General features: G+C 34.1%; 1 protein-coding gene across 5 annotated transcripts in view; it reads left to right on the top strand.

The window, feature by feature from the left end:
* Positions 1-13,400, top strand: part of FER (FER tyrosine kinase) — a 439,195-nt gene that overhangs the window by 192,408 nt on the left and 233,387 nt on the right. For 4 of the 5 annotated variants that reach the window (XM_078447626.2, XM_078447631.2, XM_078447633.2 and 1 more), the window contains 2 exons: positions 2,770-2,973; positions 12,717-12,839. In XM_078447626.2, coding sequence (XP_078303752.1) covers positions 2,770-2,973; positions 12,717-12,839 — 327 coding nt within the window. Of the gene's footprint in view, positions 1-2,769; positions 2,974-12,716; positions 12,840-13,400 lie in introns of those variants that run through there. The other variant, XM_078447635.1, reaches the window with a different exon arrangement.

The following is a 13,400-nucleotide window of genomic DNA, read 5'->3' as shown; positions in this document are numbered from 1 at the left end:
CTCATATGGCACTGAAATGTTTGACATAAAGGCATACAAATCTTCTTTACGTACTTGAAAATTATCCCGAAATAGGATAAGAAAAAAATAGGCTCTTATTCTTTCCTCAAGAAAAAAATATTTTCATTTTCTAGTATTGACTACCCATTGCATCTTCATTTATACCAATTATTTGATTTGACTAATCCCAGTATGTTTTTACTGGACTATCCTTTAAGAACCAGGCCCAGAGAAAATAACTAAACAGCTAGCCCAATTAATCAGGAAAGATTGTCTTATCAAATATAACTCAGTAATTGTATTAGATTAACTATAACTTTAAAAAAAGAAGCCCCCTCCTCCCCATATCTTGGGCAAAATTTTTAGATAACTTACTGACAAGGAAAAATCTTTCCCTACTGATATTTGAAGTAAAAAGCTTCATTTCCTTTGTGATGCAATTATGACAGCTCTTGGGATGTTGGATTTTGTTGCTGAAACATTCTACCTTCTATTACTAACAAGCTTACAAAATTGTATTGGAATTTAATTAAAATCATATTAATAAAAAGATTCCTTCCAATGCTTGCAGAGAAGTCCCTGTGAAACCTGATAGACCCAGACAGGGGATGGGTGGGGGCTTTCCTACATATGTGTAGTTCACATGCACACTCACAGTTCAGCTTACATTTTATATTGTCTAGGAGCTGGGGAACACCAGCTCTTTATTTCAAAGAAACTAATAAATCCAAACAACTGGTGTATAATCCCTGTGAAATAGTAATATAAATTCTTTCCCATTCACTTCTTTTTTTTAAAGCAAACAAATAAACAAACTTAGATGTTCTTTCAGGATGATTTTTTTTCCCCCAAAGAGATTCTTCACATTCAAATCCTTAAATGAATTTCTTGGTGTTAGCTCAGCTTTTGTGCTTCAAATGCCCTTCTGACTTAATGAATACTCCAGGCTCTGCATTTTTCCAGTTCTAAATAAATCAAAATTTGGGAGGATAAATTGAATAGGATAAGGAATGAGGCATGTGACATCCTTGTTTGCGATGCCTTTCTAATAGGTAGACCTTCTTGAAAGATAATGATAAAAACAAGTTCTTTGCAAAGAGGTGACATTGAATTTCTTGTTTTATTGATTTTTTATGAAAAAAAATTTTTGCCATGGGCAGTGCTTGGAAATATTTCTATTACAGTAAAAATGTTGGTATTTGTTATAGTGAGATACGCTGTGATAAAATTTTGGGAAAGATATATTTAATAATTTTGGCGACCTGCTTTAAGAATGATAAACTATTAGTATCAGTATACACGAAGAGTTAATTTTGTGTGGATAATGCATTGGTCTTTAAAAGCACTGTTATCTCATAGCTGTGGCTGGTTCTTTATGTAATTTGTTCTTTAAATCCGTTTGGGGGAACACAATTAAAATTTTCTTGAAATATTATTTAATCATAATTAGTACTAAAAGAATGAGTCTTGTTTACCTTACAAAAAATTTTCATGTAAGTCATACCATGTATATATTAAAGGAATTAAGTATATCATAAGTGGAAGTAATAGAAACCAAAATGTGAACTCTTCTTTGAAGTCTCTTTGGGATTTTTCAGGGTTCTTTTTTTTTAATCATTAGGATGGGTTTTAGATCATATAAAATAGAACTTGTACCAATATCTTTTGGGCCTCTTCAGTGGTACAAAACAATGAAGACTGTCTTCAGAACTAGTTTTCATTTACCACAAAGATTCACACTTTGTCCCTATATACAGTTCATCATGTCAGCCTGAGAAACCTTATCTATGAGTATTTGCCTTTCATTTATTATTAATTCTAATTTCCAATTTATACAATTGGGGAAATTTATAAATTACTTTCTCATGAGACATTGTGCATATTGTATTCTAAGAATCCTAAGAGTTAGTGCACATTTTTGTACCTCAGCCATAGAGTACTCTTAACCATTCAGTGCAATTTAGTTCTTTGGATAATAAAAACGTACCTTTTACTTGTAACTAGAAACTGTTTCCATCTATTACCAATTAGAAAATTTCAAGGAGATATAATTAGTTCTTTAGTTATCTGTTATTCGGTATTAGCATTTGAAGCCTCCTAAAATAACAGATAATTTTGCCATGCTCATGGCGTTTCCTGCCATGCTCATGGCTAATATTCCTCCCTTGTTTTTGCCACATGTTTGTAATTTCATGTTAGTGATTTTCAATGATACTGCATCTCCTAAGGCTTTATTGGCCATTGCTCTACAGGGTCAGGACCAGACATGTGGCAGAGGTAATGGTTAAGGAAGTCAGGGGAATGAGGGCAAGAATGGGAAGGTATAACAGTAGGGCAGCATCTAATAAAGCCTTAGATATTGCTTCTAAAATATAGCATATGGGCAGTCTACCGCCCATGTCATTGAGAGTTTTCCCATAAAAATAATTAACTCAACTTTTGATTTAAATGAAAATGAAGTCATTTTGTGACAATTTTCTGATAATACCCCTTTTATCATAATTATCTGGTTGGTAAATTTTAAATCTATGGATTTACTTTATGATATGATGAATAAGATTATAAATTCCAACACTAAATGCTAATATTGTGCTCCAGGAGATACATATCTTTTTAATTATGAGAAATTCAGATTCATTATGTGACTTTTAGTCAGTTAATTAAAAGGAGGAACATAAGTAAGAAGTATTTATAATTACTATAAATTTTACCAGCAAGAATTCCTATTTTCTCTAATTTGTTTCTTTTGTTTTTCAATGTTTGCTCAAGTACTCTGATGCAGTCCCCATAAGTGAGAAGCCCCTGGCAGAACAGGACTGGTACCACGGTGCAATTCCCAGAATAGAAGCACAAGAACTTTTAAAACAACAAGGAGACTTCTTGGTGCGAGAAAGTCATGGGAAACCTGGTGAATATGTCCTTTCTGTATATTCTGATGGACAAAGGAGACACTTTATCATACAATTTGTTGATGTACGTTTCCAATTTAGTTTATATGTATATTTTGACATAATTCATTGCAGTAAAATTATAATAAGAGGGTGAATAGTTTGTGATAAATGCCTGTAACACTTTGTGTTTAGTATTTAGTTTTACTTTGTCTTGAATTTCTTCAATACAGTGTGCCAAAATTCACTAAAATGTTAATCTTGTTAAGGAAATATGTATTTTTAAATATTAGAAATTAAAAATAGTTGTTACACATTTAATTCATTTTTGAAGTTTATTAATTCATTTAAAGTTTATTTATTTATTTTGAGAGAAAGAGAGAGAGTGTGAGCAGGGCAAAGGCAGAGAAAGGAAGAGAGAGAATTCCAAGCAGGCTCTGCACTGTCAGCAGGGAGTCTGATGAGGGGCTTGAGCCTATGAACCGCAAGGTCATGACCTGAGGTGAAATTTGCAGTTGGATACATAACCGACTGAGCCACCAAGGCATCCCTCAAACACTTCATTTATTAATTAATTCATTGTTAATTTTGTATAGTATTCAGACCTCACCTTGATAATAATATTTTCCTACTTTCATGCATCCAACCTACTGTTTCTAGTAGTATGTCATTCCTCATATCTTGGAAAGCTGTCATAATTTGTATGTGCCTTTAAGTTATGGATGTAGATAAACTTCCGTGTTAAAATCAGTGACCATGTTGGCTTTATTTATAAAATGGTATGTGAATTACAGAAGGAAAGGTTATTGGTAAACTGTAAACTAAAATTTATATGAATGTTTCCATCTATTTACTAAGCTCTAACAGCTACTATTTTAAAAATATGTCATACATGGGGCGCCTGGGTGGCGCAGTCGGTTAAGCGTCCCACTTCAGCCAGGTCACGATCTCGCGGTCTGTGAGTTCGAGCCCCGCATCAGGCTCTGGGCTGATGGCTCGGAGCCTGGAGCCTGTTTCCGATTCTGTGTCTCCCTCTCTCTCTGCCCCTCCCCCGTTCATGCTCTGTCTCTCTCTGTCCCAAAAATAAATTAAAAGAAAAAAAAATATGTCATACACTAAACAGGACTGAAATATTTCCCTTATTACCACATAGTTTAAAATGTAGGAATTTAAATTATTCTTAGAAACCAAAAGGAAAAGGTCTACTTGCAAATTATCCCTTGTCTTTAATATCACCATTTAGTTTTAAGTGACTAAAATGAATAGCATAATATATTCTAAAAATAACACATTGTTAGGTTCACATTTGAAGATTTTATTCAGCTTCCTTCTGTCACTGAAATTTTGCAAAGATCTCTGTTACACATGAGAGTGCCTGTGTTTCTGTAAATGCCTCAGGTTTTTCACTGCCTAATTTTATTTAGTTAATTCTCACTATATAATGTTGAGCTCTTAAATTAGTTGAAAAAAGAAGTTTTAAGGTGATATAGACTGGGGAGGTTTAAATTCTTTTTCAATATGTATAGGTAAATCTTTCATGAGCTAAAATTATCTCATTTCCTTCCTCATATACCTGTTGCCTGAAAGGGGCCAATAAATGGGGGAATTCATTATGAGATATTTAGTGATTGCCTATTATAGTCCAATCAAGGAGTTTATAATCCAGTAGTAGATTATAAAAGCTGTATGTAAATGAGGGGACAGGTGTACTAAGAAAGGAAGACATAAAGAAAGATGAAATTTTAGAAAGTAGGAAAAATACCAAAAAGTGGGTAAAGCACTGAACTTGGTATGAAAAGAGTTGGGTTTCTGTCCCAGTTTGTACTCTAGAAACTCTCTGGTTTGGGAAATAATGGGGGTAATAGCTGGTACCAAAATTGTGAGAATCAAATCAGTAAGTATGTATTTCATAAGGTGTAAGGTACTTTGCAAATATTAGACATTTTTACCATTGTTTGATGACATCACTTGAGAGAAAATAAAATGTACTTTATATGAAATATCCATGTAATTGGACAAGTTAATTTAAAAAGTTTCTTTCAGGTTTCCATGAGATTTATTTGTGAAATTTAAATAGTAATGAATGTGTTGTTTTGGAATTTATATATTAAGGTTTGAGGTATTCACAATCACAAGTAATGCTATTTTTAAAAACATTGTCTCTGTCAACTGCAGTGTAGGATGGCAATTATTTTGAAGCTTTTATTTATTTATTTATTTTTGGCTGCATATTACAGTTACTTTTTGTTATTTGTTTTTTTTTTTTTTTTTTTGAGAGAGAGAAGGAGAGGATGTAGGGGCAGGAGAGGGGCAGAAAGAGAGAGAGGGACAGAGAGAGAGAGAGAGAGAGAGAGAGAGAGAGAGAGAAGAATGAGAATCCCAAGCAGGCTCCACACCAAGTACAGAGCCCAATGCAGGGCTCAATCTCATGACCTTGGGATCATGACCTGAGCCAAAATCAAGAGTCGGATGCTTAACCAACTGAGCCAGCCAGGCACCCCCATATTGCAGTTACTTTTTTTTTAAGTTTATTTATTTATTTTGAGAGAGAAAGAAAGATGGTGGGGGTGGGCAGAGAGAGAGAGAGAGAGAGAGAGAGAGAACTAGTGGGAGAGGGGCAGGCTCCACACTCTGTAGTAAGCTCTACTTGGGGCTTGATCTCAGGACCAGAACATCATGACCTGAGCCGAAATCAACAGTCGGAGGCTTAACTGATTGAGCCCCCAGCAATCCTTGCAGTTACTTTTTAACAGGTTGTGAAACTCTGCTTGCTGTGAACATTATGTGAACACTATGAATGATCAAGATGGACACAGATACTTCTAATTTTTACATTTCTCACTGTTCTAGGAAAGAATATCTATCTTTGGTCTTATTCAAGCAAGAATTGTACTTTCTTTTAATTATTCATTTATTTATTTATTTTTACGTTTTTATTTTATTTTTGAGGGAGAGACAGAGCGCAAGTGGGGAAGGGGCAGAGAGAGAGAGAGAGACACAGAATCTGAAGCAGGCTCTAGGCTCTGAGCCTCTGAGCACAGAGCCAACGTGGGGCTTGAACTTGAGATCTGTGAGACTCATGACTCAGGACTGTGAGATCATGACTCAGGCGCTTAACCGACTGAGCCACTTTGGCACCCTAAGTTGTAATTTTTATTAGATGCTAAATTTATTAATTTTGTAAATCCAGGTGTATATATATATACACACACATACATACAGGATTATCTCAATCTCTGTAATCTTCGTTGTTATTCACTGACCTTTTCCATAGTTACTAGCCTGTTTAGGGTGCTTGATGTAAGAGACTTTGCATCTAAACACCTTTAGTGTTTGTAGCTAAACCTGTTTATTTTGTGTCATAAATGTTGATAGATTTTCACAGAGATTTAAATGGTTTTGTTCCATTTGATAAGAAAATATATACACAAATCTTTGTTTTTGTGTATGATAAAACAAAAATACATGTAGTTAGACAAAATACTCCAGAAAGAATTTCTTATTATTAATAGGAAAGTGCCAATTTATATTTCTCTAATTTATTTATATGACAGTCATTTGTTAGAAACCTATTTTTGTAGAGTACCATGTTATTCAGTGTAAGGACATGAAAGTGAAAAATGTATGGCCTACTTCTTAGTGAACCTAAAACCTAGTAAGTGAGACATTTGTAGAATTCACGAACAGATAAATATTAAAGATGCAGAATTAGGAATGGTTGAACTGAGAAATTTGAATTAATATATGGTGATGAATTAAAAAGAACACAATGATAAATATTTTAAAACAAAAAAATCTCTATGTAATGGCATATCATCATCTTTTTTTTTTTTCCTTATCCAGTCATTCAGCAAATACTAACATGTAAGTCCCAGGGATATGAGTCAATAAAACAAAAATAACCCAAAAGTGGAGGCTGTAATTGCTGTGTGAAATTGGGTATCTGAATGTGTTAAATCATTGGTTTATTCAAAAGGTATTTATTAGATGTCATCATATGCTAAGTTCCAGTTAGATCTGGGAGAGTCAGTCTCAGAACATACCACATAGGTTTACTTTGTTCTTTTGCCACAATCTCTAGGCTCTTTGAACTACATGTATTTTTAAATTCATGCTATGAATCTCAAGGAAAAGTAAGTAAAAGTGAGTAATCCAAAACTTGTTTGAATGACAGTTGGTTCCAAGTTTGTGCCTTATTGTTATATGCTTATATAATATACTTTGAATCATTTTAATTGCTCTAATACCATTCAAGGACTCCAGAGAAGGCAAGAAATACCTTAAAGTCAAAATGTAGATATCACAAGATATCATTTTCTGTGTCCCTGGTACACAATTAAAGACTTAGAAGACTTTCTTCTTAATAATTAAAGCCATTCCAAAACCTCATTAATATTGATTTCCAGGAAATAATGATTGAACAAGTACTTTTAAGGCCCTGGGATGTAATGGTGGAGCTTATAATCTAGGGGGGAGGTTCACAGTCATTTATAAATCACACATGCTATATATAATTATAAAATGTAATAAGAGATGTAAAGTAGATACATGTTGCTATAAAAGGTTTTAATTGGGAAACTTAAGGATGTTAAATTTGAGACAACATCTGAAGAATGAATAAAAGCTAACTTGGCTTTTTAGGAAAGCTATACAGAAACCTTATTAATACTATTCCCCAAACTCTCTAACAGTCTTTCCTGTGTACTGGTTTAATGAGTTATTTATATATTTATATATTCCATGAGCTGTTTTTATTTGACAAAGCTAGAACTTATGTTTTATATTTTCATTTTAAGGTATTTTACCAAGAAAAGGAGTATTTTAGTTTTTCTTGTTTTTTGTTTAGCATATTCGTCTCAGCCTCTTTCAGAAATGATCTTCCTTCCTTCCTTCCTTCCTTCCTTCCTTCCTTCCTTCTTTCCTTCCTTCCTTCCTTCCTTCTGCCGGCTTGTTCTGAGTTCTTTTTCAAGAGGTCTATTCAAGAATATTATTTCAAATTATACATTCATTGAAGCCACTTCTCATTTTTTGTGTGCTTATTCTGTTCTATCTGACTTCCTTGTATAACACTCCTCTGCAAGTATGTATAGCAAGAAAATCTGATTCTGTTTTTTTATGTATTTTTCATACATATGCATATTTGATTCTTAAGTAGCACAATGATAACTCAGAAACAAATTCTAGATGTAGCAAATGTGTTGTGAAAACATAACAGTTCAGTGTCTATTCCTTGAGATTTTTTGGATATATTTTAATTATATGTATCTATATATTTTTTATTTTACGAAATTTGAGTTATATTTTTTATTCATACTTTTTATTTTCAATTATATATTACATGATATCTAATCATGTAATACAAATGACAATCAACAAAATGATCTTTGTAGAAATTTGCAAAAATTTATTTTCTACTATTTTTTATTGCTTCTTTTGGAATTTGCCTAAGAGATCATTAGTAGCAACATTCGCTCCAAAGAAAAGTGTCTTATTTAAAGATTAGTCTGGGAATGCCTGGGTGGCTCAGTCTGTCAAGTGTCCAACTTCGGCTCAGGTCTTGGTCACACTGTTCGTGAGTTTGAGCCCCGTGTTGGCTCTGTGCTGACAGCTCAGAGCCTGGAGCCTGCTTTGGATTCTGTGTCTCCCTATCTCTTTGCCCTTCCCCCCTTACTCTTTCTCTCTCTCTCTCTCTCAAAAATAAATAATGAACATTAAAAAAATTTTTAGGTTTATAGATTAGTCTGGATTCTCTCTGTGATACCATTGGCAAAGCTGTGTAGAAAAACTTGAAATAGAATCTGTTTGTATGTGAACCGAACTTCATGTTATCTGAGCTACAAGAAATTTATACAGATTTATACAATGTCAAATTATAATATTCGGAATTTTGAGAGTATCAAGAAACAAGCCCTCAACAGTTTTTGTGAATGTACTACTCTTGACCTGAGTTTGATGCTTAGCTGAACTTTATAAGCGTACGTCTTAGCATCATTTCTAGATTCATTACTTTATCTTCATCTTTAGGAAAGTGAGTTAATCGGTTTTGCACAGTTAGGACTCTGAGAACTTCACTGATGTCAACATGATCGCTTTAAAAAGATAATTGCTAGAAATCAGTTTCTTACTTCAGCCCATGAAGTAAGTACTGCTGTTGTATCACTCACTGTATTCACTCACCATGATTACTACATCAGTGGCAGAAAACTGTCTTTAAACTAAAAGCTAGATATGTTCTGGGGCGCCTGGGTGGCTCAGTCGGTTGAGCGTCCGACTTCGGCTCAGGTCACGATCTCGCGGTCCGTGAGTTCGAGCCCCGCGTCAGGCTCCGGGCTGATGGCTCAGAGCCTGGAGCCTGCTTCCGATTCTGTGTCTCCCTCTCTCTCTGCCCCTCCCCCGTTCATGCTCTGTCTCTCTCTGTCTCGAGAATAAATAAATGTTAAAAAAATATATATATATTAAAATAAAAGCTAGATATGTTCTTAAATGAAAATTCCCATTATTCTATTCAAATGTTTCTCTAGTTATAAATGTGTATTGGGGGGCGCCTGGGTGGCGCAGTCGGTTAAGCGTCCGACTTCAGCCAGGTCACGATCTCACGGTCCGTGAGTTCGAGCCCCGCGTCAGGCTCTGGGCTGATGGCTCGGAGCCTGGAGCCTGTTTCCGATTCTGTGTCTCCCTCTCTCTCTGCCCCTCCCCCGTTCATGCTCTGTCTCTCTCTGTCCCAAAAATAAAAAAAATTAAAAAAAAAAAAAATGTGTATTGGAATTTTATATAAGACATTATAGCACTAGTGGCTGATTTGAAATTTGATTCTCTGTGAATTGTATCATGTTACTTGCTTTCTATTCAACATTGTACTTCAGTATCTTGGGTTTGCATGTGTCTGAACTATTCAGTATTGATTTCCAGGTTAAGTTATCTTACTTGTCTCTTTAACTTCAGTTATTTAATATGCGTTATATTTCATTCATTCATACATGGTTATTGATCTAAGAAATATGTGCCAGGCACTGTTCTAGACCATGGGGATACTGTGATGAGCAAAGAAAATGTAAAAATTTATCACCTCGTGAGCTTACATTCTAGAGGAAGATAAAGAGAGAGACGTCTAGAGAGACGAAGAGCAAGATAAAAAGTAAAATATATTTGATGTTAGATGTTGTTAACTTCTGAGGAGAAAAATTCAATCAGGAAAAGGAGATAAGAAATTTAGTTGGGGTGAGAAAATGGATTCTGAATATTGTGTTGGGTGGCCAAAGAAGACCTCGCTGAAAGATGACATACGCTGAAAGACTGGAAGAAGTAGGGGGGCCATTACCCATATGTCCATCCGAGAAACTATTCAAGCCGCAAATGTAAACTCCCTGAGAAAGGAGTGTGTATAGTGTGTTTTAAAAGAAGAAGGAAATGAGGGGGACTGGAGGGAAGTGGAGGGGAGTGGTAGTGGTTAGAAATGAGGTAAGAGAGATGATGGAGGACAGATTGTATAGTGTCTTAAAGACCATGGTAAAGACTTTAGCTTTTATTCTGAGGGAGATAAGAATATAAGCAAGGTAATGGAATGATCTGCTGTAACAGGGTCCCCTGCTGCTGTATAAGAGTAGACTGAAAGAATACAAAGGGAAAACAGTGGGTATGTTTTTAACTTTATGGAGAAATATTGTCAATAAATGTTGACAAATACAATTGTGTACATTTAACATGTGCAACATGATGGTTTGTTACACATACCTTGTAAAATGGTTACCAGGATCAAGACAGTTAACACATCCATGCGCCTCACACAGTTTAATACTTGTGTGTGTGTGGTGAGAATTCTTAAGATTTACTCTCAGACTCTTTCAAGTTATAATACTGTATATTTGGTTGAAATTTTGTGGTTGTTTATATTGTTATTACATGTTACACTTCTATAACCTTTTGCATTTCTTCATTTCTTAATCAGTTTCATATAACAATGCCTTCCAGGATATTTGATTACTTGCAGATGATGATCCCTGGAGAAAATTTAATTTACACTTTTAAGCATTCATTGAAAATGTTTATTTTCCTATATCTGGATTTGGAATAATTTTTTTTAAACGTTTATTTATTTTTGAGACAGAGAGAGACAGAGCATGAATGGGGGAGGGTCAGAGAGAGAGAGGGAGACACAGAATCGGAAACAGGCTCCAGGCTCTGAGCCGTCAGCACAGAGCCCGACGCGGGGCTTGAACTCACGAACCGCGAGATCGTGACCTGAGCCGAAGTCAGACTCTTAACCAACTGAGCCACCCAGGCGCCCCTGGAATAATTTTTATAATCCAAGGATTCTTATTGCTTTGGTGATTTAACATTTGACTGTGTACTATGTGCCATATGCTGGGCAAAGTGTTTTGTATATTGATACGTGGTCAAGCCCCAGTCTTTGAGGAGATCCAAAAATTTGTTTCACCAATGAATGAACTGAGACCCTGAGAGAACTTGCTCAGTGCATTGCATGCCTAATAATATATTAGTGTCTTCAGTATGAAATATTCTTAAACATCATTGTCAGTATATCATAGCAGACTTGACTCCTATGTACAAAAATTCTTTAGGCAATTTATTAACAACTGCTCTGAATTGATTCTAACACGAACTGCCTTGGGTTGAATTTATATTCTATGGTTAGGTGTTACAGTAAGCTAGCTCCTGTTTGTCCCTCACTTGATGAAACAAATATCCATTTAAAGGTTGGATATAAATTCAATTCTGGTAAACTTAATCTTATTTTGTACTATGGAAAAAGAGCTTTAATTTCTTAAATCTTTTAACTAGGAAAGTAATCTTCCAGGAATGTAAATAGTATCCACATTTTGGTAGTTTCTAAAGTTCTTATTTCTTAACATAGTTTTCTTAGAGCACATTCATATTGGCATGTGTACATATCACCTGTTTATGTATGGGCAAGCACTTTGTGAACAATCAGAAAGAAGTTTTTATTATATTACGTTGCATTCCATTGCTTCCTTCATTGAAATGCGTGGCCAACAAGATATTTTTTAATGCTAAATTTATTGTTATCAATTCATCCATATGGTTATTGTATGCCTATTTTAAATAGGAAGACAGAGGAAAGGGGTTGTGTCAGAGTTTGAGAAAATGTTACCTCTGTGATGTCTTGAAATCACGAAGTGTAAGAGTTGAGCATGCTGATATTTGTTGTTTGTCACTGTGCATTTTATTTCTTTGTTAATGGTGTGTGAATGACTAGGTGCTTTTAGTGAAAGAATAATACATGAATAACCCCAGTAATAGAAATACCAACTACTACTATATTGATAAATAGGAAATATTTATCAGTCATCTGAGGTGGTCTTCAGATATTTATTACTATATTGGATATAATATAATATCTTCAAACTTTGGACATTTTTTATTTTGGAAGATTTATCAAATGGGACATATATAAACATAATGTAAATGCATTTCTTGTTCATTAACTCACACATATCTCATGCTTTGTTTCTTTTGGTTATCATTTGGCAAAATGCATTCCAGGTCCTTTTAGTTTTTCATTTTCTTCCTTTCTTGTTTTTTCCAAACTGTTTTTTAACAGTTTGAATTTTGTTTAATCATTATAAAAAGTAAGTTCTCAATGGAAAGGTAAAATTTTTCAGCATGTTGAAGTTTTATTTATATATTTAGTTTTACTTTTACCATCTTATCCATTCAGTGGTGTTAAGTATATTCATATTGTTGTGCAAGAATAGTAAATTTTCTTATTGGAACCTAATTTATTGCTAATGTAGTCTTGCTGAAGCAATGTCTTTATATTTATTCTACTTTATTTTTTTTTTTCTTCAGAATCTGTATCGATTTGAAGGCACTGGTTTTTCAAACATTCCTCAACTAATAGAACATCACTATACAACAAAACAGGTCATCACTAAGAAATCAGGTGTAGTTCTGCTGAACCCTATTCCTAAGGTGAGTGCGTGTATGTGTGTGTGTGTGTGTGTGTGTGTGTGTGTGTGTGTGTATATATATATATATATATATATATATATATATATTCTTTATATATATATAAAGAATGCTTTGGGAGTTAACATTTACCACAACAAATAAAGTTCTTAGATTATTTATAGAAGTTTGGAAACATAAGGACTTTGTGATTACCACTAGTGCTAATATAACTAAGGCAGCTAGTTCCTTGGTTTTATTAGGATGGGTTGCCTTTTTATTCAGTGTTTGCTGGTTTACAAATGGCCTGTTCTTGTTTTGTTTTGTTTTTTTCCTTCCCAGTTTTCCTTGAAACACTTGAGGCCTTTCTTTTACTTTGTAAGGTTCAGACTTTGAAAGGTTCAGTTTATGAAAGATTCTAAGATGTAAAAGTCAAAGAATATGTCCAGCAATTATGAGTAAATTAGAATTTTAATTTTGGATGTTAAGTTTACAATATGTTGTAAGACACTGGAAATTAAAAAAAAACTATACTATTTTCTTCAAATACAATAAATTGTAAGTTTCTTATGTGGGGACAAGCAT

Source organism: Panthera onca, chromosome A1, assembly GCF_046562875.1.
Source record: "Panthera onca isolate mPanOnc1 chromosome A1, mPanOnc1 haplotype 2, whole genome shotgun sequence".
Classification (NCBI taxonomy): domain Eukaryota; kingdom Metazoa; phylum Chordata; class Mammalia; order Carnivora; family Felidae; genus Panthera; species Panthera onca.
This window is presented reverse-complemented; position numbering and strand designations above follow the sequence as displayed.